Source organism: Neomonachus schauinslandi, chromosome 15 (genome assembly GCF_002201575.2).
Source record: "Neomonachus schauinslandi chromosome 15, ASM220157v2, whole genome shotgun sequence".
NCBI classification, from domain to species: Eukaryota; Metazoa; Chordata; class Mammalia; order Carnivora; family Phocidae; genus Neomonachus; species Neomonachus schauinslandi.
In genome coordinates, this window is record NC_058417.1 from 58,507,184 (window position 1) to 58,534,882 (window position 27,699).

At 67.3% G+C, this 27,699-nt stretch overlaps 1 protein-coding gene across 1 annotated transcript in view; it reads left to right on the forward strand.

Moving 5' to 3' along the window:
• Positions 1-27,699, forward strand: part of BAHCC1 (BAH domain and coiled-coil containing 1) — a 63,230-nt gene that overhangs the window by 16,228 nt on the left and 19,303 nt on the right. Inside the window, exons 2-10 of the mRNA XM_021680798.1 lie at positions 8,007-8,186; positions 18,481-18,603; positions 21,608-23,347; positions 23,658-23,766; positions 24,078-24,268; positions 24,435-24,593; positions 24,795-24,967; positions 25,096-25,426; positions 25,941-26,768. Coding sequence (XP_021536473.1) covers positions 8,007-8,186; positions 18,481-18,603; positions 21,608-23,347; positions 23,658-23,766; positions 24,078-24,268; positions 24,435-24,593; positions 24,795-24,967; positions 25,096-25,426; positions 25,941-26,768 — 3,834 coding nt within the window. The remainder of the gene's footprint in view (positions 1-8,006; positions 8,187-18,480; positions 18,604-21,607; positions 23,348-23,657; positions 23,767-24,077; positions 24,269-24,434; positions 24,594-24,794; positions 24,968-25,095; positions 25,427-25,940; positions 26,769-27,699) is intronic.

The window sequence follows — 27,699 nt, forward strand, 5'->3', positions numbered from 1 at the left end:
AGATGGATGGATGGAGAGACGGATGGATGGAGAGACGGATGGATGGAGGGAGGGATGAATGGAGAGAGGGATGGATGGATGGAGAGATGGAGGGAGGGAGAGATGGATGGATGGAGAGATGGAGGGAGGGTGGGAGGGATGAATGGAGAGGGAGATGGATGGATGGAGAGATGGAGGGAGGGATGGATGGATGGAAGATGGAGAGATGGATGGATGGAGGGAGGGATGAATGGAGAGAGGGATGGATGGATGGAGAGATGGAGGGAGGGAGAGATGGATGGATGGAGAGATGGATGGAGGGTGGGAGGGATGAATGGAGAGGGAGATGGATGGATGGAGAGATGGAGGGAGGGATGGATGGATGGAAGATGGAGAGGTGGATGGAGGGTGGGAGGGATGAATGGAGAGAGGGATGGTTGGAGGGAGGGATGAATGGAGAGAGGGATGGATGGATGGAGAGATGGAGGGAGGGATGGATGGAGGGAGGGATGGATGGAGGGAGGGATGGATGGATGGAGGGAGGGATGGATGGCAAGATGGATGGAGGGAAGGAGGGAGGGATGGATGGACGTATGGATGAATCCACAGAATAGGCGGGTGTACAAGATGGTAGTGAGCCTGACCCCAAGTGGCCTCCATCCAGCACCCGTCTCCTACCCCTTAATTTCTCCCGCGGTGCTGACCTTGGAGCCTCTGCCCAATGCAGGCAACGATGTCTCCTTCATGAGGTTGGAGAGGGAGGAGGAAGATCACACTCCCTGGACACCAGTCTGGTGCCAGGCTATGCAGGACACTATGGCCGGGTCCACTTGGCAATGGGGAGGGCTGGCCAGCAGGGCACACTCCCCACCCACAGGCACGGAGCCTTCCATTGGAGTCCATCCTGTGCTGGTGTGACCTTGTCAGACCAAACCCTGTGAGCAGACCTGCCTGGGCCTCCGTCTGCCCACAGCTAACATGGGGCATATCCAGGCAAAGCTCGAGGGGCTGGGGGCCTGGGCCCAGGGCACGGGGGCAGAAGAGCAGCGTCTAGGCCAGAGAGTCCACCTCCTTGCGGCTGGCTTCTTTCAAGATGGTGGGAAGGGAGGTGCCTTGCTTTGGCTGAGGATGCTCTTCTAGCTGGGGGCGTTCAGGGGGTGGTGGTGACCAGCCCTGGCCACCTCCCCACACCCCCCCCCACTTGCCTGCCCTCAGGAGTGTCCTGGAGGGGGAGGTGCTGGCTGCCTGCCGTGGAGAGTGTGCAGGGAAGGAAGGCTGCGTGAAGAGCAGGAGGGAGCAAAGAGGGGGTGGCTCTCAGCCGCTGCTGCCCAGACCCCCCGGCCGAGGGGCCCCATGAGTCACTCTCAGCCTTGAGTCCAAGGGCGGCCCCTTTGCCCAGCCAAAGGGCTAAATTTACCCTTTTAATAAGAACCAGACTTATATCCGATTTTCCTTTTCTTTCATTAGTTCTGGCCTATTGGTGGTTGGGCCTCCCTGTCATCTTGCCTCCACGTTTGTCAGCTGGGTGGCTCAGCAACCACAGAATTTTCCTATTATGGCCTGAGAACTGCTGCCTTTGGGCCAACCCGGGCTTCTGGAAGGTTCTCCTGGGCCATTGGAGAGGGGCTTCCCATGTGACACGCTCATGTTTCTGGGCGGGTGCCCCTCAGCCTGGGCTGCCTCCACCTCCTAGGGCTGGGCCCTCCAGGAGGCTCCCCCACGGCTTCACATTCCTGCCTCCTCCATTTCTCTGTCCCTCCTCTCTCCCTGTGCCTGTCTCAGGCTCCTCGTCTTGTCCAGCCACCATCTCGGTTTGTGGACGGCAGCTGGGATCGTTGGGAGGAGTGCCTGGGGACTCCCGGGGCCGTGGTGGCAGAGGACTGGCTCGAGGCGGGGCAGGGCCTGTGTCTGGCCAGACCGAGTGAGTGAATGGTGCTGGACAGGCCAACGTCTGGGGGCTGCCAGCTTGTGGCAGAGGGGGCTGCCCAGATCTGGACAATGCGTGGTTCCTAGAGAGGCTGCCCAGCAAGGCTGGCCCTGCAGAGGGGCATCCCCCATCGGAGAGGGCTTCGTGCCAGTCTAAGCCACTTCTCCGCTGCAGAGGGGGTGGGCTGCTTGTGGGGAGGCGGGCCTGGCCACGTGGCCTGCCACCTGTCCCCCAGCATCCACACAACTCCCGGAGCCACGTTCAGGTCCAGGTGGCTGGGGGCTGAGCAGCTGGCCTGGGGAGGGGCCTACTCCCAAGCAGCATGGAGTTCGGGAGTTGGGGGTGTTCAAGCTCTAGTTTGGTGAAGACTAGAGACTAGGATTCCCTTCCACCACTAGTGAGCCTGGATGTGCCCCCACCTCCCAGGGTGGAGGAGGAGGTGGGCAGGACCCAGTCAGCCGGACAGACTGCTGCCCCCTCCCATGTCAGCCTGGGGGCAGACAGAACCAAAGGCCAGGAGCCTCGTCCACGGTCCGGGCCAGCACGGGGACCAGTTTGGTGGGAGTCTGACCCTGGGAAGCGGGTCTTAGAGGCCGCTCACGCAAGACCACCACCGCCCACGCTCAGAGCCACGTGTCCACACCCACACCCAGAGCTCCTACTGAGCCCACACCAGCACCCACACCCTTAGCCAGGTGTGCACACTCCTAGCCATGCGGCCACGCCCAGACGCCCGCACGCACGCCCACACACGGTCCCGCTGCCGCCCCTCTGCCCCCGCGTGTGTGCATGCGTGCGCGTGCGCACCCCCACCTCCTGCCTGGGCCAGTGGTGGGCTCCAGCCCAGCCGGGACCGTTCTGGAGCCTCCAGATCGAGTACACCCAGAGCGGGCCCCGTGGGCCGCCGTGTGGCACAGACTCCGAGGTCCGTGTTGTGGCACTTTGGGCTTCCTGGTAGGGGCAGTCCCAGAGCGACCCCTCCCTCCAGGGCCTGGTCTCCCCATCCCTGTCCCCCTCCCCCCTGCTTTCCAACAGGCTGGACCAAGGCCTCTGCTTCGTCGTCCCTGCAGGACTAAAGGCTGGACACCAGCTGGACACTCTCCTTCCTTGCTCCCCGCCCTGGAACGAGAGGGCTGTGGTCTGGTCCATGCAGTGGGCCGCGCGTCCTTCCTGCCTCCTCTTCTCCACAGTTCCCCCTAGGCCTGACTCGGCGCAGGAGGGGCCCTTTGGTCCTCTAGGCAGGCCTCCCATCCCTCCAGTGTCTCAGTGGCCTCTGGTATGCTGGGCGAGACCCAGGGGCGCCCCCAGGGGAGTCGGGTGTCCCCGACGCCCAGGGGAGCCCTGCAGGGCCTGGGGGACGTGGGGATCCCGAGCAGGTATGCGCGGGAGGGCGGGAGCTGGTGGGTGCGGAGCCGGGGAGTCCCGGGCCAACAGCCGGTCAGCCGGGCTTCGGGAAGCCACAGGAGCCCTGAGAGCCCCGGAGGGGCTTGCCCCTCAGGAACAGCCGCGACCATCTTGGCCTTTTCTTCACAACACATCCTGGTTTCCGGGAAGGGAGGACGCTGTCCCTGTGGCTCGCTCAAGGGAAAGCAAATGCTCGCTCTGCCCAGCTCTCTGAGGCCCTCTGTCTGCCCGTCTTTCCCCACCTTCTGCTCCCTCCGCCCTCAGCCTGGGGTCGCAATGAGGAGACAGGCTTCCTGGTGCCCCCACCGCAGGACGGCCTGGTGTGGAGGTGGGGGCTGGATAGAGAGCGGGGTGCAGGGGCGCTGTGGGCACCTGGCCGCCTGGGGTGTACTGGCGCCCCAAACTCAGGGTGCGTGGCCCAGGGCCACCTGTTGCCGGTCAGTCTCAGCGGCCCCTAGACTGGGGGCTCCTCCCGGCCCCACCTGTGCTCTGGGCCGTGGCAGGTAGGCCTGGCAAACAGGGCGGCGGCGGAAGACCCGGCTGTGCTCAGTTTTGCCTGGCCACGTGGGGCCCCCCTGCCGGGGCCGATGCAGCTGGGTGCTGTCCTCTCTGCCCAGAAGCCTGTGGGCCAAGGCTGGGCTCAGCAGCCACTCAAGATTCTCAGGGAGCTCAGGGCATTCCAGCCCGGCTCCATCTGGCTGGGGCAGCTGGGAGGGAAGCGGCCGCCACAGCCGGGGGCTGGGGACGGCCCGTTTCCCAGTCCGGGTTGTCTGGGCCTTGGGGCGTGGGGTCATATGGGCTTCGGGGTCGAGGCTGGGCCTGGGGAGCCAGGCCGCTGGGGGGTGTCAGGTAGCCCTCCCGGGCATGCTGGCTCCTGGAGCAGTTTTCTCAGCCAGCCCGGTGCCCAGGCCAGGCGTCCGTGGGGTACTAGGCAGAGCTCGGGCGGTGCTGGAGCTGGGACGGGAGCCCTGTGTCTGGGGCTGCAAACCCCAGCTTGGGCTGGCCAGGCCCGGGGGCCGTGCAGAATGTGCAGCACAGAATGGCCTGCCTCTGGCCCTGTGGACACCTCACACCGTGTCCAGGCCCCTTTCCTGAGGCCATCCTACATATGTGCCATATCTGTGATGAGAACGGACCGAGAACCCCGGGGGAGTGGCCAGCTGGACCGTGCACGCTGGAGGGGCTGGGGCAGCCTCGGAGCGGATGGGCCTCGTTCAAACCCCAGTTGAGGTACCTGGGACCGTGGAGTCCAGACGAACAATGCCCCGTGGTGGGGTGGGCCTGCCGTCCGGGACTGCGAGAAAGCAATTAGTGTGAGGTTTGTAGAGCCCCTGGTCTGAGAGGGGCTGGCGGATGGCTCCAGGATTGGGGCTCCTAGCTGGGGGCGGGGGCGTCCTAACCGAGCACCTCTCTGGCCTTCCCTGCTGCTCCGGGCTCCCACTGTCCCTTCCTGGGCTGGTGACCGCAGCAGTCCGTGGGCAAGGACCCTGCCAAGAGGAAAGAAGCCTTCAGCCCAGTTCCCGGCCAGACTTGGCTCGTGAGGCTCCAGCCCTGGCCGGGGCCCAGGCCGCCTCTGCTCACGCTCTGTCTGGGGCTGGCTACTGGTTGGCGGGAGGGGCTGGGAGGTGGCAGCCAGGTCTGCCCATGCCCCTGCTGGCCAGGCACGCTGCCATCTCCAGACTCCTTGGAGGTGGAGGTGACAGTGAGAGCCAGGTAGGGTAGGGGAGGCTCCAGGGGCCATCAGCCCGCTCCTGCCACCCCCCATTGCAGCCCACCTGACAAGGCCTACAGGACCTTCAGCTGCTAGGCCAGGGTGGCAGTGAAGGGATTGAACCCTTCCAAGCAAGCAGTGTGGAGCCCCACGGCACATGTTCCAGGCCGGGGGGACTGGCCTGCGGGTCAGGGGGTGTGGGAGTCCCCCTGGGACCTGGCGCTGCAGACTGGGGTTTTAGGAGGGAGTCTCTCGTGGTGGCTCAGGGCATGGGGTGTCGGTGTGTGCAGTGGGGGGCGGTGGAAGTCCCTTGTGGCGCTGCGTCAGGGCGAGGGCACGTGCGCCTAGGGCACTGTGGTGTGCTCTTGGGGCCTGGGGTCTCCAGGGACCCCTGCTTCCTTCCTTGCGTGCATTTTACAGTGAAGATGCAGACATCATATTTGCATGACGAGGCTCTTCTGTTTTCAACATGAAAGGGAAAGAGTGGAGAGAGGCTCCCAGGTGGACGGTCTGAGCCAGACCACCAGGCCCGGGGCCCACTGGGGGCAGCTGGGTTAGAGCAGGGGGGCAGGGGTGGCCCTGAGGGCCAGGGGGTGGGGGAGGGGCTGGGTTGGCACGCTGTCCCACCCCCTTCATTCCCCACGCTCTGGGGGCATGGGTCCCTTCCTTGGACTCTGAGAAGCCAGCTCTCTAAGGGTCCCCAAGAAGGTCCCCTCGATCAGGAGACAGGCTGTGTGGGGGAGGTCAGCCCTAGGCTCGGGGGCTCTGGCTCAGCAGGAAGCACCGCCTGTCACTGGTGTGTCTCCTGCTCTGTGGAGCCAAGACCAGGGGCTGGCTGAGCTGAGCTGCTCCCCGCCCCCCCCCCCCCCCCGTGCAGTGGGACCCCCTCTGGGATGGTGTCAGAACAGGGCACCCATGAGAGTCTCCACCCAGGGCCAGGATAAGTCTCCCGGGGGAGGGCCATGATGTCCTGGGACCTCCCCAACCCAGGTTTCAGCTTAGGACAGCCCACCGGGCCTTGGGCCTGCTCCCCATCTGTCCTGGCCCCAGGTGGGTGACCCTTGGGTGGGGGGCTCTTCAGAGGTTGCCTGCTGCCTCTGTAGGAGCACCAGGAGTGGGCAACCCTGTGCGGGACCCACCTCCAAGCCTCAGCTTCCCTGGACCCGAGGGCCAGAGGGCCTGGTGGGACTCTGAGCTTCACTTCCCGCCCAGCCTGGGGCCTGGCCCGCCGCCTCGCCCCCGCGGTGTGGGAGAGCTCAAGGTGCGGGCTTCTCAGGCTGAGCTCCTGGAGAAATCCTTTATCCAGGCCCGACTCTTGGACTCGGTTGCTTCCCACTGTCCCGGGAGGAGCAGGGTGGGAGGGACTTCCCTGGGAGGGTGCGGGGGTGGGAAGCCCTGGGAGACTCGGGCCCGGCCTGGGCGAGGCAGGAAAAGGCCTGCTCATCCCCCAGGCATGGCCCCCCCAGGGTCCCTAGAGCCCAGCAGGGGCCGCCCTCCCACTCCTGCCCCTCCACCCGCGGCCCCTGGAGGCCAACACTTCCCTTCCCAGCCCAGAGTCCCCCCCCCACTGGCTGGACGCCTGTGGTCTGGCTGCGGCCCATGGCAGTCCCAGCCCTGCGGTCCGGGAAGTCCCTGGCTCCTAGGCACCTTCGTCCCCTGCCCCTGGGTCCGCTCAGGGTCTCCGCGCAGCCTGACACCCACCACAGAGGTCAGCGTGTAGCCCGGTGCCCCCGCCGGAGCTCACAGACCTGCCTCCGTGGCCTACGCCCAGGAAAGGCCCCTTTCCCCCGTAACGTCCCATTCACACTCTGGCAGGGCAGGAGGCCGGCAGGGTCCCCCCCGGGGCAGCCCCTCCCTCTCCCCTGCTCTGGGCCCTGCCTCCTCCATGCTGAGTCACCCCGTGTCTGGGAAGCTCCCAGGGCCACGCCAGGCTGGGTGAGGAATCACAAATTCATTCCCAGGCTGGGAAACGGCTGCCCTGACTCACCTTGGGCAGGACCCCCAGAGCCACCGTGAACCCCCCGGGCCCCAACACCCAGCCCCACGGGGTGCTGAGCCCCCAGGTCCCTGCTCCCCGTCCCCTGGGATGGTCCCAAGCCGGGCTCACTGCCCGTGGAACAGAGGTGACAAGGTGTGGCCAGAGCGGGGCCGTGCGGTGCAGCCCCAAGCCACCCGCCAGGCACTGGGGGCCGCTCCTCGAAGAGCGGCCTGTGAACGCAAATGCCGGGTCGGCATGGAGAGCCAGGGGGGCTTGCTCAGCCTGGCGGTGGGCCGGACTTGGGCAGAGAGGGGACACAGTGGCGAGGGTGCAGGTGGACCTGGAGGGCCGCGAGGCCAGTACCGGCGGAAGCACAGAGGGTCCTGGGAGGCAGATGACAGGGCGCCCGCCTGCCGGCCTGGCCAGAACCCCAAGAGACCCCCGGGGCTGTGAAAAGCAGGCCTAGCTTCCTCCTCGGGCTTCTCTCATCCTTCATTTCGGTCTCGCTCACCTGGGATGGGGCTGAGGAGTCAGTCGGTTGGACCGGGGGGAGAAGGTTGAGACCCTACTGTGGGGAGAGGCTGGTCCCCTCGTGCTGCCCGGGTGGTGGGCAGAGGCTGCGGGGCCCGCAGGGCTGGAGCAGGGCCTCCGCTGACACTGGAGCTCTCCGGGAGGTGTGGGCAAAGCAGTCTGGCAGGTCGGCCGCTGGTGGAGGGACCATGGCCTGGGAGAGTCGGGGGCTCTACCTCTGCAGAGAAGGCCCACCCGCAGGGCAGCTTGCTCCGCACAGGCCCAGGGCTTGGCATCTGGCTGCCAGGGTGGGGGAGGGGGCGGCAGGAGTGCAGACAGTCACCGGAGGGCACTGGACCCCGAGCGCACCTGTCGGAGGGCCCCTGGGCTATTTGAAGACAGCAGCCCCGGGAGTTGGGGGCCCGAGAGAGCACCGGGGCAGGGCTTCCTGGTGGGGCTGCCCTGCTCAGACTCATTCTTGCCCCCCGTGTCCACAGCCGGCAGCCGCCTGATGGGGAACTCTCCGGCCTCCTCTTTCATGGGCAGCTTTCTCACCGGCAGCCTGGGCTCAGCGGCCCCCGCGCACCCCAGTGGCCCCGCCCCAGCCCCCTCGGAGCAGGCCTACCGCGCCTCCCACCCCGCCACATCCCAGATCTGGTTCTCCCACTCCCATGAAGGTAAGTCCACGGCGGGGGCCAGAAGAGGGGCTCCCCTGCTGTGGCCTGCCGAGGAAGCCCCCACCGGGGAGGTGGTAATTGGTTGGAAAGCGGGGGAGAGCACCAGGCAGTGGTCCTAGCCAGATGTGCACCACAGATGGGCAGAGAGGGAGGGAAGGAGGTGGGGCTGGGAGGGCTCTGGGGGAGCCGAGGAAATGTGGAACACAGCTGGCGGGCCGGGGCCGGGCTGCACCCACCTCCCCAGACCCAGAGAGGTATGGGCTCCAGATGTGCCAGCTGGAGGGCGGGGTGGGGAGGACAGAGCTGTCAGCATGCTCACGCTGCCACCTTGGGGGCCTGGCCAAGAGCAGAGTCCCTCCCAGGCCCCTGGCCTCCCTGTGGAACACGGCCCTGTGCGCGCAGGCCGAGCGGCCGGCAGGAAGGCCCCCGGAGGCCCCTCTGGGACTCTGGGGCTCCCTGCAGTTTCCCCAGCTCTCTGCTGTCTGTTCAGGCCCGCGGTTGCTGGCGTCCACGCGGCTCGGGAAGGGTTAAGGCCGGCGGCGCTGGCTGGCGCGCCAAGAGGTAATGGCATTTGGCAGCGGGCACGGAGGGCTCTCCGCTCCTGGCACTGGCACCGCCGTAACTCAGTGACTGCTGGGCAGCAAGCACTGTGTTTGCGGAGCGCGCACCCACACACCGCGCCCGCCGCCGGGTTCCAGGCAGGGAGATTAGCGCCCGGCGCTGCGGGAGGACCAGAGAAGCCTCTTTGTGCAACAAGAAAGGGGCTGTTTTCCAAACAGGACAGGTGACAAGTGAGGGACAGTTGTTAAAATAATCTGGGCTTTAAGCGCTGTGCAGAGTGCACATGTTGGGCAGGCGATAAGGAGCGGCTCTCTTTGCTGGTGGAGGGGAGGCCAGGCCTGCCCCGAGGCCCCGGGCAGTCAGGGCAGGCGCCCTGGCCCGCACTCACCTCCGCCGCCCCCGGCTCCCTGCCCCCACATTCTCAGGGGCCTCCCCAGGGGAGAGCTGGTGCGGAGGGGGCTGGGCCCTGGCGCGAGGCCTGGCGGCTGTGGGTGGGCCCAGCGCTCTGCACCCCCCGCCCCCAGCCCCTCCAGCCCTTCCGCCTTCTGTGTCCGCCAGGCAAGCTCCTGGCCCTGGCAGGAGCATCTGGGAAGGATGTCTGTGGGAGGGAGGAGTGCAGCCGAGTGTTGGGGAGCAGGCAAGGGGAGGCCTGCAGCAGCCACGGGACCACCTCAAAATAATGAAGTAACGGAATAACGGCCACTGCCCCACCCGGGCCCAGCCACAGGTGCACGGTGCGCCCCAGCTGGCTGACTCAGTTTCCCCTCCGTGCCAGGGTGGCCCAGGGTCGGGGCAGCAGCTCTGCTTCAGGAGACACATATCCCCTTCCCCTCTGTCCCACCCCTGGGGACCTTACCGGCATGGAGGGCGGTTTGTGGGCAGCGCCACCTGCCCTGGGGCCCAGGGAGAAGGTGTCCCTGTCCTGCTGTGGGGAGAGGGGGGTGGGAGGCAGCCTGCAGACAGCACCCTCAACGGCCTCCCACCACTCACTTCCCCTGAGCCAACGGCCACACCAGCAGAGTCTACCTGGCTGGGGGCGGGGCAGCCCAGCCCCCGCGGGTGTGCGGGCAGGCGTGCGGGCCTCCTAGTTGCCTCCACCGTGGCCTGAGCGGGGAGAGGGTCAGGGCTAGGCCACCCTGAGGACGTTTCTCCCTCTCAGGCCAGCCCGGACACTGGCTCTGTCTGTGGTCTGTCCCTCCACCAGCCCCCACACACCGCCTGCGCCTCCTCGGGCTCCACGTGCCTGCAGCCTGGTGGGGGAGGGCCTGCCTGCCGGGGCGAGGGGCTCAGTGGGCCAGGGCAGGTGGACAGAGGACAGAGGAAAAGAGGATGTGGCCTCCTAAGCACCCACGCAGCCCCCAGGGCGCCGGGCGTGTAGGGAGCAGGGCCCGCCCGAGGCCGAAGATGAACCTGGGAAGGGGCAGCAGCTCTGAAGGGGAGAGCACCCCCCCGCCGACCTACCAGGTCCTACCTGAGGGTAGCTGGTGTGTGTGTGTGTCCCGGGGACCCTGCAACCGCATGCACCCTCCCGGCCTGTGCCTCGGTTTACCCCCTCGCCAGCTCCCTTTTCTCTGCCTTCCGTTGAGCGGCCCGCCTCGGGATCTCCTTCCTGCGGGGTTCCCCGCCCCCCGACAGGCCACGTGGTGCCGGCTGCCTCGCGGTGAGCTTGGAGCGTGGAGGCCAGAGCGAGTGGCAGTGCCTGCTGGCTGGCTGCCCTGGCCGCGTGCCCGGCTTCTAGTTTGACGGGGTGCCAACTGGCTCCCCGCGTGCCGGGGCCTGTTTCTCTGCCGCGTGTGCTCAGAGGGAAGGGGGGTGAGGCGGGCGGGGGGCACGCGACACGGCCGGAGAGTGGGGGCTGGCGGGCATGGTGGGCTGCCTGGGCGGGCTGCTTAGAGGTCTGGCTCTCACCCTCATCCTGCTTCCTTCCGCTGCCCCCGGGATGGGCAGGGTGGCAGGTGCCCAGCAAGGCCTGCTCACCGCCCCCTCCCTGACCTGGGGCTGGCCAGGGCTGGGCCCCTGAAGGGCCAGGAGACCAGGACGGGCCAGCAGGTGGGGGCCGGTTCAGGGGAGGGGCCCAGGTGACCCCACCCCTCCAACTCCAGGCAGGACTGCCCACCTCTCCGTTGCTGGACCTAGCTCGCCATCTGGGGGGCAGCCGCCAGAGCAAGGGCCCAGGCTTCCTGCTTCCCTGGTGGAGCAGCTGGGGTGCAGGGGAGGCACCCTGGAGCTGGAGGAGCCGCCCCGGAACATCTGGCCTGGGGCAGAGCCTGTCTGTCCAGCCCCCAGGCCTCCTGGCCTCCTAGGCTCGCCCAAATGAAGGGTCCTGCCAGAAGCTGGACGTTCCCCTCTGAGGCTTAGGGTGGGAGTGGGCGGCGGAACGGGCCAGGGCAGGGGTGAGCCAGTGTCCGGACACCTGCCCTGGGTGGGTCGGAGCAGGGGGGGAGGTGGCGGGGGGGGGGGGGTGGCACAGAACAGCTGGTCCCATTGTCATGGAGCCTGGCCCTTCTCTCCCACCCCACCCCCAGCTGCTGGGCTGGGACCACCCACAGGGCCGGTGAAAGGGGATTCTGTTCCTGGGGGCTCAGCTGGGGGCACCGAGCTGCTGCACACCACAGCCCGGGCTACTCGTGGTGGAGGGGGAGCCTTGGGGGGCAGCAGGCACACCGGGCCTCTCTGCCAGAGGCGGCTACTGCCCCCCCAGGGCTGGACCAGCCTCCCGGGGCTGCTCCCTGCTGCTCCCAGCCCCCCAGCTTCCCCGCACCCTGCCAGGCACCTCGTGGCCCACTCCGTCCCCTCCCCTGGAAGACTTTGGGGAGGGAGTGGGAGCCTGGAGTGTGTCTGTGTGAGGGACAGAGGTGCCACCCCGCATCCACCACCTCTGCGTGACCTTAGAGGCCAGCCTGCTGCCTGGGGCTTCGTGTTCCAGAACGATCCAGAGGAGCTGCCCGAGGCAGGTCTCTGCTCTGGGCCCCGGCCCCTCCCCCCAGGCCCTGGCAGCTCCTTGTCCCTCTCCTGGCCTCAGTTTCCCTGATGGCTCAGATCTCCGGGGCGCTGCCCCCACAGAACCACTGATGACCCCCACATCTTCGGCGCCCCCGCCTGGCCTCCCTGACCCCGGCCCGTGCTGGAAGGAAGGAGGTGGCTCGTGGGGAGAGCTAGCTGCTCTGAGGTCTGAGGACAGAGTGTGGGGAGGGGCCCAAGCTCCCCCGGGCCCAACACGGAAAGGAGGGAGGCCCGTCTCCTGCGGACCTCGGACCCCCTCCAGAGCCTCCTTGGGGCTTTTGTGCTGCCAGCCTTCCGTGACCCCTGCCGGTGCCCTCCGCCCCTGGCTGCCCCCTGCCCTGGTCCACGTCCCCTTCAGGGTCCCGGCCTGCAGTCTGCCCCCCAGCTGTGGGCCTGACCCTGGTGCCGGGGCAGGCTTCCTCCATGTGGCTCCTGACCTGTGTAATCGGTTGCTGAGGGCACAGGTCCCAACCTGATCCCTGTGAGGCCAGTCCCGGGCACCGGCCACGCTGCGGGTCCAGCCTGCCCAGCGCTCCTCCGGGTCCTGTGGCCACAGGTGGCCCCGGGGTCGGGAGGCCAGGGCCAGTCCCTGGCTCTAGCTCAGGCCAGGAGCACACCTGTGGTGCTCGGGATAATGACATTCTGTGCTGACCCTGGCCCAGGGATGGCACTTGCCTTGTTTACTTCTCTGAGCAACACCGTGGTATGTGGGTGGCTGCTCACCCGTTTTACAGGGGAGGAAACAGGCTCGGGAAAGGGTGCGGCGGGCTTTGAGTCCAGAGAGCCCGACTAGGAGGCTGTCCACTCCTCCCTTTCTCTCGGCGGCCCCGGTTGCCCCCAAACCCTGGCTCTGCCTGCCTTCCTCGTGTTGGGAGTAGGTGCCACCCCTTTTCCAGCTCCGGCAGGGACCCAAGCCGGGGTGTCGGCAGCATGGGCCTCTGCCCGTGCCCAGGCAGCTGTGGGGGGCTGGGGGGTCAGGACCGTGTTGGACCAGGCCCAAGGCCCCTGCCCCTTTCAAGGGTCATCTTCACTGCTCAAGAGCGGTACCCGAGGACTGGGAGAGCCACGGGGCCTCTGGGCCTCCGTTGCCCCATCTGCACACCGCCCTGCCAGAAGAGCCCTTCTGACCCAGCGTGATAGTCAAAGCACGGCCTACTGGCCAGCCGGTGACAGGCGGAGGGCTCCCTGCAGGTTCACCGGCGACCGCCCTGTCCCCCATAGCCACTGTCCACTGCTGGGCCAGGGGCCTTGGCACCTTCCTGGGCTGACACTTGCCACGGGAGCACATGTGCGGACAGCGCTATCTGGGCTGGGGAGAGGTCCCCATGTCACTGCCCGGGCAGATGGCCTGTCTCTGGCACAACTCTGTGGGGCTGGGTTGGGGTGTTCTCGTGGCCGCACACACCCAGGGTCCCCCAGGCATGATGCCTGGCGGGTGGCCGCCCCTGGAGCGGGACTCCCTAGCACCCAGAGTTGTACTGTGGGATGTCAGTGAAGGTTTTGGGGGTCATGCTGGTCTGCCCCCAGCCCTCCCAGGCCCTCAGGCCCCGCCGCCCCTCTGAGGGAGCTCTGCATCTGTGTCCTGGGCAGTCGGAGCCTCGCTTCTCCCTGCAGAGCACATGCCAGGAGCCCGGGACTGTCCACAAACTGCCTGGATCCCGGGCAGACTGCCCGCCGCTTTTGTTCCAGAGGCACCTGCAGGAGCCTGGCACCTTCCCCCCTGGCTCTTAGCACCCTTCTGGGCCTGGGAAGAGACCAGGGCTGCCAGGCCCTGCACCTTGGGCAGTGGGGGGCGGTGTGTATGCGTGGAGCTCCTGAACCGGGAATTTGACAGGTGGAATGAAACTGGAATCACCTCGAGCCCACACTTGGGCCCCGACCCGCAGCTGTGGGAGGTTGAGGCGGGGGCACTCCTGAGGGCTGAGCTTCCAAAGCCCGCTCCATCCCGGGGAAGGGGTGTCACTCTGAAAGCCCAGGCTGGACACCCTTGGGTCCGAGCACCGAGTGCGAGGGGGCCTCTGGACGGACGCAGGGAGGACCCAGGGAGGGGGCTGTTGCAGGGTTATCCCCTTCAGGTACTAGAGCAGGGATGGCCCGCGTGCTGCGGCCAGAGCCGGTTAGTCAGTCCCAGCACTAGGCTGCGCGTGGATGCAGCCTCAGAAGCCTTCTTAACCCAGCATTCCGGCAGGTCACTGTCATTTAGTAGATTTGCATGCCATACTTGAGACTCACTGACATCCTGAAAAGGGTGTCACGTGGGAGACAGTCAGCATCCAGTTAGTGTCAGGCGTGGGGCCAGGACCCCTAGCCGGGCCCGCGTGGCAGGGTTCTGACGGCAGGAGTGTGCCAGGGCCGGGTGGGATCCGTCGGGGCCGGCAGGCGGGTGGGGTGGGAGGTCTGCTGGGGCTCCATCTGACGGAGCTGACCCTTGCTGAACCCCCCCAACCTGAGAGTGGGCCTGACAAAGGAGACGGGGCCTCTGATTGGCCAGATGGGCACTTGGGTTCCTCAGAGCGTGCCCCCAGTGGTCATGTTGTGGGGAGCTGCCTTCGTATCTGATGCCGGGACCCTCCTGGCGGCTTGGCTCGATGGTGGGTGAGAACTTTCCAGCAACTGGAGCCTCAGCATACGAGAGGGTGTCACCCTCCAGGGAGACAGCAGTGCTGTTGGTCAAGGTGGCCTGGGGGACAGGGGTGTCAGTTGCAGAAAGGCAGGACCCTGGCGGGGGGAAGGTGGCTGGAGATCCCCCAGCCTCCCCCAGAGAGTCCTGGTCGTCTGGTTGGCTGGCCACACACCCCCACGCCCCCAGACCTGGCCTCCCGGGAGACTAGGAGGGTGGCCCCTGGGAGGGCAGGGTCGGGAGGGTTGCGGCCCCCAGCCTTGGTGGAGCAGAGGTTCCGGGTCTGACCTGGGGCAGGTGGGGAAGTGGAGCAGGGAGACCTGGGAGCGGGGAGGTGCTGCGGGGTGGCCCGAGGGCCCCACTAGAAGAGGAGGGCCGACACGGGGTACAGGGGCTGCCCCTCCTTCCTCTCTGGCTCAGAGGCTTGCCGCAGACCTTGGGTCCTCCCAGGAACCCGCCTCTTCACTGGGGTGTCGGGAGAAGCCCCACACTCCGTTGGGCCCCATCTTCTTGCCCGTGTCCCCTATAAAGTGTTCCCATCCCCTTTGTGCTTCAGACCCCGCCTTCAGAGCAGCCCCTACTTGGGGAGGGGTCCCTGCTGCCCGCTCCCCTCCTGCCCACTCCCCACACTTCCCACCAGCACCCCCGACCTTCCCGGACAGCCAGCGAAGACCCAGGAGATCCCGGGAGGGGTCGCGGTATGTGGTCACTTTGCTCCCCAGTAGCCCGGGGACCTGGTATGTGCCGGTCCTACCCAGCGCCTGACCCTTTTTGCTTCGTTACACTCTTCGGGCGATGGCCTTGACCCTTTGTCCCCTGTTGTCCCTTCTGCCGTGGGATTAGGTTGAGTCTCCTGGCCGCTCACAGCAGCGGGGGCAGGATGGAGGGGGTCCACCGTGAGATGCCCACGGAGGCCTGGGGCCCCTCCGCAGAGCTCATCAAGGCCTTCCGGGGCCTCGAGGGCGGTGGGGGCTCAGGGATCGGTCTGGGGCCGGCCCCCCCCCACTGTGGGCCGATGCTTTACACAAATTTGCCATCTGTCCCCTAAGGTGGTCACAGTAGCCCCAACCCCTAGGGGTACGAGGTTGGGGGAAGGGGGTCGCAGACTGCGCTGTCCCCTGCAGGAGTGTGGGGCTGAGGAGCTCTGGTCCTGGGTTCCTGGGTGTCCAGCCCCGCCCCGCTCCCTGCGCCTCGAGCCCTCCTGACGACCACAGCCCCCACATTCGCCCCCACCATAGCCCCTTCAAGGACCCGGCCGATGCCCTCTCAGAACAGCTGCTCTGGTTTGTAAAATCATGCTTTATTTTCTTCAGTTCAGAGAGGATGATCCTGTTGGGGGACCTTTCTATGTCAGGACTGGGAGGCCCGAGGCCCCCCTCCCCAGCCCCTTCCAGCACCCCTCAGCCCAGCCCATGCCCCTTCTGCTGCTTCTTCCTTCTCCACCTCCCCAGCCCGAATCCCCGCCCTGGGGTCTCCGAGGGGAAGGCTGGAGGTGGGAGGGGGCCCCTGCACCCTGGTCCGGACGGCCACCCTCTCAGGCTCCGAAGGAGAGGGACACCCCCAGCTGGCACCCTCACGCTGCCCCCACAGGGCGCCGTGGGAAGGAGCTCACCACTCAGCCAGCTGAGTGCCTGCTCCCCAAGAGGGCGGGTGGGCGGCAGGCCCGGACCTCCCGAGGGGTCATGGGGGGGTCCACGCCCGGGAAACGGGTTCTGGGAAGGAGGAATTTACAGACTTCTGTTTACCAAAACGAGGCCCGTAAAACATTTAACAGCAGGCGATTAAAAGGGGACAGCTGTGGAGGTTCAGCTACGCCCCCCCTTGTACCCCCCCATACAGCACACACAGGCTTCGGCCCCCCTGCCCCGCTGCTCCCGTCCCCAGCCCGCTCTCAGCTTTTGTCAAGGCTTCCAGGAGCTGAGTTTAATCTAGGGAGCAGCTGTTCCAGATGCGTCTCCGCACACAAACCAGGCCAGTTGGCCAGGCTCTTCGGACCCAGCCCTGCCCTCAGCAGGAGGGGCTAGAAGGGGGCAGGCCGTGGCGGTGGTTGGCACCTTTCCTGAGTCCCCAGAGGAGCCTGGGGATGTGAGCCCTAAGCAGGGAGACCTCTAGGGCCTCTGGAGCCTGCAGATGGGGCTGGTGGACTGGGGTGCTTCGAGTTTGTGGGGCCCGAGACACGTTCTGCCTAGAACATTCCTTGGGGAGGGGACTCGACAGCTTCACCTCGGACCCACTGGGCCAGAGAACATCAAACGGCATCATTAGGGTCTGGGGGGGTGGCCTGCCTCTGCCGCAGGGCCCACTGGGATCGGAAGGCAAGGCCACCCCATGTGGACTGGGACTCTGCTCCCGGGGGATCCCGGAGTGCCCCCGTTTGATACTGGCCGTGTTCCAGTCCAAACTCTGCTCCTGCAGCTCCATTCTCAGCCTCTGAGCTGAGTGGTACAGCCTGGCCCATGGTAGCTCGGCTCCCCCTTAGCCTCAGGCCTGGCGAGGGGCCTCCCAGGCCCCTGATGCTCACAGTGGGCTCCGGGCTGCCCCCCACCATGTACCTGCAGCTGCAGCTGCCCCCAGCACTGAGATAGAGCCCAGACCCCACCAGCTTCCACCCTGCCCCCCGGCAGCCTCGGCATCCCAGCAGGCCCACCTCAGGCCATGAGCCAATGCCCCAGGCCCAAGGACGTGGGGGCCGGGAGGTCGGTCCTGTGGTTCTGACCCTGCCCCTTCTGGAAAGGTGTTTCCCACAGGATACTCCGTGGAGTGCTCAGCCACCAGCTGTTACAAGGAATGTTCCACTGGGGCAGCAGAGGGGTTCGGTCATAAATGGAGTTTGGAAAACAGTTACTGAGCGAGATGGAAGGGACTCCACTGTGACGCACTCGGAGTGGGTGCTGCTGCCCCTGGTCCCCAGGCGTGGGGCTCCCGTCGTGGCTATGACAGGCTCTCGCCTGGGGCCCTGGCCTGGCCTGCCCTCTTGGGACAGCAGTCTGCAGGGCCCCGCCACAGCTCCTCCCTGGGGAAGCCCCTGGATGGTTGCTCTCTCCCAGGAGCCAGTCGCTCTTGGGACAATCATGGAGTCTCCAAAAGAAACTCCTACAGAGCACGCTTTCCATGGAGAAGAAGTTCAGAGCATGGGTCGAAGCTCGAGTCTTAGAGCAAGACTGTGTCCTGCCCGCCCCAGCCTGCCGGCGACCCCTCCCTGCTGGGCCAGGTCGGGAGTTACAGCGGGGAAGGGCTGCCTTCAAGGCGGCTGATGGCTCTGGGCATCCAGCAGACACGCCTGTGCCTGCCCAGGGCACTGGGGCCGGGCCGGGCCTCCCAGGCCGCGCTAACTTCTGTTTGTCTTCAGCCCTCTGGGGGCAGTGAGTGTGTGCGTCCCAAGTGGCTGAAGCCCCCAAGGTCCAAGGCAGGCGGGGGGCGTGGGGCAGGGTGTGGCTGGCATTCTTGTGCTGGGCAGGGCCAGGCCCTGAGGACAGTTTAGGCCCCAGGGGGACAGAGAAGGGCCTGCCTGGCATGACTCAGAAGTGCCAGGGAGGGTCTCCGGGTTGGGGGCCAGCTCCCTCTGCAGATCTCCGAGCACAGAGGAGGCCCCGCCCGTGGAGAGCCCGCGGGGCCGGCAGCCTCCAGCAAGACGGGGCTCGGCCACAGCCCTCCTGCCCAGCCCAGGGCGTGGGCTGCTGGACCCGGGGGCTGCCCGGTAGCTCGGACGGTGCAGGCCAAGGTGGAGTCTGGCCCTGGCCGTCCTGGCTGGCAGTCGGACCGTGTCCAGTGTGTGCGTCCTCCCAGGATGCCTCTCCAGCGCCTCTTGGTTGCCCTGCCTCAGAGCTCCCTCGCCGCCGAGCGCTGCTGGGGAAGAACCATAGGCACCCCCCCATCCTCCTCTCCCAGCCCATCAGCAATTCAATTTGTGCCGCACCAGAGGGATGGTGTTAGTCGAGTCAGAGTTAATACGATGTGTTGATGGGTTGATTTCCCACCGGCCGACTATGCACCAGGCTCCGCAGGGCGTCGCCCCTGGGCTGCCCACCGCCTCTCACCTCCCTGGGGTCAGGGCGGGTGCGGGCCTGGGCCTTGGAGGTGCCTCTGCAGCCAGTCCCCTTGCTTCTCTAGCTCCAGGGTACCCCAGATTTTCGGGGAGTCTGGCATCCACCTTCCTACCCATGAGCCACTTGGATCACCATGGAAACAGCAATGTTCTCTATGGGCAGCATCGTTTCTATGGAGCCCAAAAAGGCAAGTGCCGGCTTGGGGCCGTGCTGGGGTCTGGGGCACAGGGCATCCTGGAGGGTGGGACAGGGTGGGGCCGGGGGCTTCTGGGGCACTGGGTAAAGGCGGCCAGCCTGGGCACACCTACGCCCCGGGTCTCAGGCCACGGCGGCGTGGGACTGGGGGAGAGTAAGCCTGCTTCTCAGGCTCCCAGAGGACTAAAACTCCCAGGAGCATGGCCAAGAGGCAGGTTACGTGCTGGGCCTGGGTGAGCACTCTGAAGACCCAGCCACGCGGCCAGGACCTTTCTGGCTGCCGTGGAAGGATCTGCAGGAATCGCTGTCCCGAGGGGTGGAGCTCAGCTCCCGCACGCCTATTTCCTGTCCACCACTGCCTGGGCAGCTTCGGGGGAAGATGCTGTTGGGTAGGAGTGGCGGAGTCCCCCAGGAGCCTGCGTTGGCGGCCTCACTGAGCTGCATGAGGCCCAGGCCCGACTGGCACACCAGGGCCTCGGGTCAGACAGAGGCCGCAGGCGATGTCTCCCTGCAGACGAGGAGGGACTGTCCCTCCATCAGCGGAAGGGGGCCTCCAGAGGTGCCCGTGGAGAGGGGACGCTGAGGTCGGGGCTCTGCTGAAGAGAGGACAGGGCTGGTGGGGCCGTGGGGAGGGGTACGTGCGAGCATGCTCCCCCGTGCACACGCACACACTCGTGCAAAGGCCTGAACTCCAGGGCATGGATCCCCTCAAGGAGCCCGCGGGAGGTGTGGCTGCCTGGAGAAGGGACAGGTGTGGGGAGTGGCTGGAGGCCATCGTGCCCTGTCTTGAAGATTTTTCCTGGGTGGAGTGACATCTCATTTGGGTTTTAGAAAGGGCTCTCTGGGGTGGTGCCCAGGAGATGGGCAGGGGGACCGTTGGATTGGTTATGTGTTTCAGATGACAGGTGGTGTAGACTTGAATTGGGGCCCCCATTCGTGGCCAGGCTGTGGGAGGAGCGGCTCGGGGGGGGGGTCCATCTTCCACATAGAGGGACTTTCCCAGCGGTATCCGGGAGGTGGCCGGACACTCGTGGTGAGGGTCGGTGCCATGGGAGCCCCCCCCCGGGTGAGGACAGACGTAGCTCGGGGGAGCCCAAGGAGCCCCGAGAACGGGGCTCTCAGTGGAGGCAGAGGAGGGCCCCACCCAGCACCCGGCAGGGTGGACAGGACACTAGGCAGGGCTTAGGAGGTAGCGGTTAGATCAGAGTGTGCCAGAGCGGGTCTCAGGGAAGGAAGGGGACCCCAGCGAGGAAGTTTTGGGGGTGAGCCCGCGGCTAACTTTCATGTCCTCCTACCCTCCGCACCAGCCCTTTCTCCCAACAAGCCTCCCACTCCAGGACATTGGTGTGTCTTGCGACGTTGGGCCTGGCAGGGCGGCTGAGGTCCGGAAAGCCTCAGCCTTGACCCGGGCCTGGACTGGCTGGCTAGGATTGATGCAGATAAGACCCTGCCTGGGCGGGGCCAGGAAAGCCCCCCAGCCCCAGCCCCAGGGGACGGAGAGATGCTGGATGCTCCCAGCAAACCAAGTTTCCTTCAGCTTGGGCCAGTGCTCTGCTCCCCAGAGGACAGCCCCCCACAGGCCCCGGGCTGGGTCCCCCAAACTCCCACATGTGCAGCTATTTTGACAGCGCTTGTCAGGGCTGAACCAGAGCCCAGAACCCCCTCCGGCAGTGGGTCCCAGAGCTGGCATCCCGGAGCATCGGTGGCCTCTCGGCGCTCAGCGTTTTGGTGGAGTCCCATCCAAGAACATTTGGGTTTCAGAAATCAAGCTAATTAGGGTTCACCCAGGCTACCCTCTTCCCCCTTGTTTTAATTAGCAGGAAACTGACGAGGAACTTCTGTGACTGAGGACAGTTTTACAAGTTCCAAATGTTTCTTTGTTCCCCTCGGCTGCCCCCTCTGGGCTCCAGGCCCTCCACGCAGCCTGTCTGCCACCCCAGCCGGGTGTAGGGGGGTGGCCCCCCAGGTCCCCAGAGACAGGAACCCAGCCCTCACTCTGGGAGCAGTGGGCGTCCCCAGGGCTGGCCAGGGACCCCCAGGGAGAGCATGGCCCCGGGCAGGAAGGGCTCCACCCACCACCCACCTGCCTGGAGGGGCCCCTCGGAGCTGCAGGGGTGTCAAAAGCCGAGAGCGGGTAGGAGTAGGGACGGCCGGCAGGGGCCACTTCCTCGTCTTCCTTCTCTGAACCGTCACCGGAGCCCCAGCTGGGGGCACCCACAGTGACCATGCAGAGGAGCTGGGGGCCGCCCCGGGGCCCATCCTCAGGCGTGGCCTCACTTCCTGCTGGGGGTCTTAGCTCTCACGGGGGCCTGGTCAGAGCCAGGCATTTCGCGGTCCTCCGTGCACGGTCCCACGGGCCACGGGCTCTCTCCTGCCGCACTCTGGTGGCTGGGCGGTCTGGGCACGGCCAACTATGCGGTGGCCCCATCACGCCACACGCCGTGCGCCCACCATCCACTTAGCCGACCCGCAACTGTGAGTTAGCACCCTCCCCAGAGTCTAAGGCTCTGGTGGCTGTCTGTGAAGCCCAGCCCAGTTCCCGACCCCCTGGCCTTGTGCGGGGTGGGGGGAAGGTGCCTGGTCCACACACATTGCCACCTGCCCCGGCCCTCCCCCCACTCAGCCCCACGGGCGCTGGGGGCCCTGGCCCTTTGCAGCTCCCGTCTCCTGGGAGCTGCACGCAAGTCAAACCTTCGGGGCGGGTGGGAGTTCCGTTTCCCGGGCACAGAGCTTCGGTTTGGAACCATGCTGGAGTCCTAGATGGACGGGCCCACTGCGTGAATGTGCCCAGTGCTCTGAAGGGTGTGCACGCGCACATGGTTAACGTGGGGACCGCACACGATGTCAGTTTTACGACTAAACCTTCTCGACGGTAGCCGCGGGTCGCTGCCAGCTGGTGCCGGCGGAGAGGCTCCTGGGGCGCGTGTCTCGGGGAGTCTGACCTCTCCAGCCCCTGCCCCGGCCCTCCCAGTGACCTCGGTTCTCTTGGCATGCAGATAACTTCTACCTGCCCCCCCAGCCCACCCTCCTGCCTGCCAACCACAACTTCCCCGGCGTGGCCCGGGCCGCGCCCGGCCACCCCATCGGCTCCTGCAGCCGTGACCGAGGCGAGGCCGGCCCCCTGCAGAAGGGTGCCAAGGAGTTCGACCGCTTCCTCCTGGGCAGAGAGAAGGCCGGCAAGGCGGCGGAGGGCAAGGAGCGGCCGGCGGCCGAGGAGGAGGGCAGCAAGGATCGGCACAAGCTGGTGCTGCCCGGGCAGGCGGACGGCCACTGCAAGGAGAGCGGTGTCACGCCCCGCGGCGCCTGCGAGGGCCGCCCCAAGCACCTCGCCTCCTGCCTCCTCAACACCAAGGTGCTCAACGGCGAGATGGGCAAGGCCGCGCTGGCCAGCTGTGCAGGAGGCATGCTGGTGCGGCCCGGCGCGGGAGTCACGGCCTCGGGGCGCTGCACCAAGGAGCTGGTGGGCCCTGCAGAGCCCGGGCCGGCCTTCAGCGAGTGCCTGGAGAGGCGGCAGATGCTGCACCATGCTGTGGCCTACACCGTGCCGTCCGGCCTGCCCGCTGGGCCACCCCCGCCCCTCAGCACGGCCGCCGGCTCCTTCCCCTGCTTGCAGCTGCACGCCGGCCCGGACGGGCTCTGCCCGCTGCAGGACAAAGTCCCCCGAGACCTGAAGGCCAGCGGGCCCACCTTCGTGCCTTCCGTGGGACACCTGGCTGAGAAGAGCCGTCCCTTCCAGGCCGCCGAGGCCTGTGCCGTGGCAGGTGAGGGCAAAGACCGGCACCTCGATGGCGCCTTGGCCCCCGAGCATGCCGTGCCCTACGGGGTCTCCTATGCCCACCTGAAGGCTGAGGGCAAGGGCGAGCGGCGGCCTGGGGGCTTTGAGGCTGCGCTCAACCCCCGGCTCAAGGGCCTCGAGTATCTCAACAGCACAGGCCCCGAGACCCCCTTCTCCGGGCTCCCCAAAGGTGGTCTGGACAAAAGTGGCTACTTCGAGCTGCCCGCCCACTCGCAGGACTGCGCCCGGCCAAGTCACCAGGACCCGCTGGGTGGGAAGGTCACCCAGGCCTGCTGCACTTTGGATAAGACCGCCGGCAAGGAGACCCCCTCAGGTCCCCCTGGGGCCCAGAAGGTGGCCCGGATCCGGCATCAGCAGCACTTGGTGACCCCCGAGGTGGCCCCAGGGGGCAGCGGGGCTGAAGCCAAGCGCAAGTCCCTGGAGCTGGCCTCTCTGGGCTACGGCGGGCCCCACCTGCCCCCGTGGAGCATCCAGTCGGGCCAGGGCACCGCCATGGCCATTGGCGAGGAGCGCAAGGGTCGCACCTACCTGGACCCCTTTAGTGGCAGCCTGCAGCAGGCCGCCCTCCTGCCCCAGGACCTGCCCGCCCCGCCTGACGAGGTCTCAGCCATGAAGAACCTGCTCAAGTACAGCAACCAAGCCCTGGTCGTTGGCCAGAAGGCGCCCTTCGTGGGTCTGGGCGGCCTCAAGGCCAGCTGTGCCCAGCAGGATGTGAAGTTCCCAGCCTCCAAGGGCCCAGCCCAGGCCCCCAGCGAGGCTGAGAGGCCCGACTGTGCCCGAAGCCGGGAGCACGACACCCCGCACAGTGACATGGAAGTGAGGCAGCCGCCCGTGGGCATCGCGGTGGCCCTGTCCCGGCAGAAGGACACGGTGAGCCGGCCAGAGATGGCCTACGGCGCCAACGCTGGGCGGCAGGGCCGGGCAGCCCCTGCCTTCAAAGGTAGGCCCCTTGGCAGGGAGGGGAGCGGGGAGTGGGCTGACCTGCCCTCATGTGCCCGTCCGAAGCTTACCCGGGACGGGCCCTGGGCTTTCCCACTGTCCCCTCCCCATGTCTGCAGTCCCGTCCCTCGCAGGGCTGACCAGCCCGCCCCCATCCCTCGAGGCCACCAGTTCCCCACACCTGCCTTTGGCAGGAGCCCCGGGGCCCACAAGGCAGGAGACCCTCCCTCGGTTCGACGGGCCTCTTGGCTCGGAGCGGGGTCCCCGGCCACCCCGACCCTTGACCCTTCTGCCATCTCCTACCCATGCAGCAGGTGGCGCGCCCCGCGCCACCCATGCACTGGACCTGGAGGCCGAGGAGGAGAGGGCACGGCTGTCTGAGGACCGCCTGGGGCTCGCTGGCCGGGAGCTGCTGCTGCAGTAAGAACAGGGCTTCGGCCATCGGGGCGGGAGCCGGGCCACGGCTCTGGGAGACAGTGGCCTGACGTGGGCCGTGGGCCGGGCGGCGCGCTCCCCCCGCCCCCGGGCTTTGCTGGGGTTTCTGCCTGTGTCAGGGGTGGGGGGAGACTGTCAGGGCCACGGCCAGGATGGACGCCCCGATACCGAGGCCCACCTGATCCTGGGGTGTCCCCGTGCCCCTCCGGGGTTGATGGCGACAGGATGGGGTGGAAGGGCTGGGTGGGTGGCCGGCAGCTGTGCTGAGCCCCCGTCACCCCCGGTGGCCCCCGCAGGGACAAGGACCGCCTGGAGTTCTCCCGGATCCGCCCGGCAGGCGGCTGCCCCGGAGACCTGGCCCCTCGTCTTGTGATCGGCAGCGGTTCCTCCCTGCCAAGCGGTCAGCTGGGCGGGGACCCGGCCTCCCACCCGCCCTGGCTGCCCCGCACCCGCAGCCCCTCCCTGTGGATGGGGGGACATTCCTACGGTCAGTGCTCCGAGGGCAGGCGGGGGGGCAGCCAGCGGGCCTGAAGGGCAGGGCTGTCCTGGGGCTGAGCAGCCCTCGGCCTGGTGCGGGGGGCCCCGAGTGCGGGGCCCGGCCAGCCTGGGCTCCCCGCTCCACTCTGCCTTACCGCTGTGCCCTGTGTCCCCAGGCCTTGGGCATCCCGCCCTGCACCAGAACCTGCCCCCAGGCTTCCCCACCTCCGTGCCCGGCTCCGTGCCCTCCGTGTTCCCCCTCTCCCAGGACAGCCCTGCCCAGCTCGTCATCCTGCCCTCTGAGCCCGCACCCCACACCGCCCCCCACGCGCTCGGTAAGAGCCTCCTAGGCAGGCTGCTTGTACGTGGGGCCGTCGGAAGTGGGTCCGGGGAAGGGAGCAGCCCGTGGGGGGGAGGGGGCCGTGGGAAGCAGGCGAGAGGTAGATGAGCTGTCGGTGAGGGGGGCTCAGGGGCCTGGGGCGCAGCCCGCGTCCCGTCCTCGCTGGGTCTCATGGCTCCTCTGGCCCTGCCCACAGCTGACGTCATGGACCAGGCCTCCCTGTGGCCCCCCGTGTATGGGGGCCGGGGCCCCACCCCCCACGTGCAGCACCCGGGCCAGCTGCCCGTGTACTCCCGGTCCCAGCTCCTACGGCAGCAAGAGCTCTATGCCCTGCAGCAGAAGCAGCAACCGCGGGCGGCCCCCATCCAGGTACCTGCCCCAGGCCTCACCCAGCGGGGACCCAGTGCTCCGCTCCTCCCCTCCCTCTGCCCCGGCCCAGCCTGGCCCCCCGGGTCCTCCCCGCGGGATGATGCCGAGCCTCTCCCTCACCCTGACAGCGGAAGCCCGAGGACCATCACCTGGAGCTGGAGGAGCCCGCCCGGGAGAAGACCCCGAAGTCCACCCACAAGCCAGTTGCCTTAACCCCCATAGCCAAGGGCACCCCCTCACCGGCCACCGTAGGCCCTGTCAAGCTGTCACCTTGCTGCCACTCGCCTACCCCAAAGCCCCCCACCGGCTGCCCCACAACGCCACCACGTCCCGGCGCCCCATGCACTTTATCCGTCTGCCCCACGGGCAGCCCCGGGCCTGGCTCCAAACTGCCCAGCTCCGAGGACAAGAGTGGGGAGGGCCGGCGGTCCGGAGCCGACCTTAGCACGTTGGAACCAGGTGAGAGTGGGCAGCGCTGGGCTGGCCGTGGCCCGCCCCCTTCCGCGCAGAGGCTTTTCCCACTTCTGGGCATGCAGAGCTGAACTGAGGGGGCTGCCCTCGTTGGACACCTGAAGAGGTGCCCTCACCTACCCAGGCCCCTGGTAGGGCCCAGGGCTCTGTTGCTTGTCCTCTGTTCTTTCTGTCCTCCACGGGGGAAGCACTCAGGGTCCCCCCCGTCTCCTCCCCAGTTCCTGGCAGACGAGGCGGGACGAGGGTTGGGCTCCATCGGCCACCAGTGACAGAGTGCCTGGCCTGCAGGACTGGTTCCCAGCCCTGAATCTGGGTCTTAGTCCCCCTCCATGTGACGTGTTCCCCGTTCCTGTCTCACCTGCTCCGAAGGCAGAGGCAGAGGGCTGGCGGGGGACCCTTCCTCCCAGGTGTGAGTCAAGGATCTAAGGCCACCCTGTCCCCGTCTAGAGCAGGGCCCCCCGTACCCCCGCTGCCCCGCCTGACGATACCTGTTCTTTCACAGACCTGCCTCCTGGATATACCTGCCGGGCGGCCAGCCCCACCTTCTCCCTATCCCCCAGCGTGCACCCTCCTGACCTCTCGGACCCCAAAACTATGCAAACTGCAGCCCCCAGGGTCCAGCCTGAGCCAGCGAGGACGTTCCCACCCGGGGAGCTGCCCCCGCAAAGCCCCCAGAGCCCACAGGAGCTGGGGTTGCCCTCAGGGGCCAGGGAGGCCACCCAGGACCTTGCCGCCACCCCCCACCCTGCCGAGCGGGGACCCCTGGGGAAGGTAGCAGACCCCAGCCCACTGGAGGGGCTTCGAGGACTGCGATGTGGGGCCCTCCTCGAGGGAGGGGGCCCCGAGGCCACTGGCCAGGCTCATTCTACTCAGGGAGGGGCTGCAGAGGAGGGGGCCACGGCGGAGGGGGGTGGGGAGGAGGGGCCAGGGCGCTCATCAGGGGCGGGCCGCCAGGCCCTGCAGCGGCAGAGAGGCCCAGACGCCATCGATGAGGCCAGACCAGGCAAACAGCAGGCCCCCAGGGAAGCAAGGCCGGAGGAGGGGGCTGAGTATCAGGAGGACGAGCTGGAGGAGGAAGAGGGCCAGGGGTCAACTTTCAAGAACAGCCACCTGCCCAGGGCACTCCTGGGCCTGGATGCCCTGGTGGCAGCCACCATCGACCTGGGGGACCTGCCAGGCATCAGCCCGCTGGACCCGCAGCTTGCCGCTGCCTCAGGGCCCCCACGCACAGCCCCTTCACCCTGTAGCTCAGGGATTCATGGAATTGCCCTGCTCAGCGAGCTGGCTGACCTGGAGATCCAGCAGCAGAGGAGGGAGCCGGCCTTGCAAGGTGAGCACCGCCCCACCCTCCGTGAGCCCTCTGGGGCCCCAGGGCAGCTGGCCAGACTGTGGGCTTCGGCTCAGCTGTCCCACAGTCGGGCCCCCGCAGCTGCCTTCCACCCCCGGCCCCGTCCGTGGCCCTGTTGGCTGGGGGCAGGGCCCTCGGCTTCAGAGGGGAGGCCTCTAGGGCAGCACCTCCCGTTGTTGCGATGTTCACAGGGCCCTGTGGGGACTCACAGGTGTCCTCCAAGGATGCCAAGGCCGTCAGGGGGCGAGGTGGCGAACGGGGAAAGCAGGAAAGGTTGTGCTCCCCTCTAGGCATCCAGCCCTGACCGCTCCCACCCAGGCCCAGGGGAGGTGGCCTGAGGCCAATCAGACAGTCCCCAGACCTCGAAACCACATGTCCCCTGCAGTTTCACCAGGGCTGGGGGCTGGGGTGCCGGTCCTTCCTGCCCCGGGGCTGACCTGCAGGTGGAATTGCTCCTGGGCTCCCAGCACCCAGAAGAGCCCTGGGGCGCAGGCATAGGGTCTGGCGCTAGCCCGCGGTGAGCCCCGGACCAGAGCCCGTGGGGACCCCATGCAGGCCAGAAGACCCTCCTCCCTGCCTGAGCAGTAACCCTAGGGGGCCCCCAAAGAGACCCCCGCCCCGGGGGGAGCACCCCCAGCCAGGCATTGTGCTCGTGATACTTATAGAAAGAACCCAACAAAGTTCTCTCGGCTCGCCCACTTGTTCTCCTGGTGCGTGAAGCCCTCTGCTGCCCGCCTCCGGCACCCCGTGTGCTGTTTGGAGGGGATTTCCCCAGAGCCTCTGTGTCACTCTCCTGTCCTCCTAGACGGGCCCGGCGCTGTGCCGAGGGCAGCGTGCTGGGGAGCCCCTCCATGGACCCCGAGGAGAGCCTCACTTAGGGCTGGGGGCTGCAGGGTGAGGCGCCCCCCCCCCC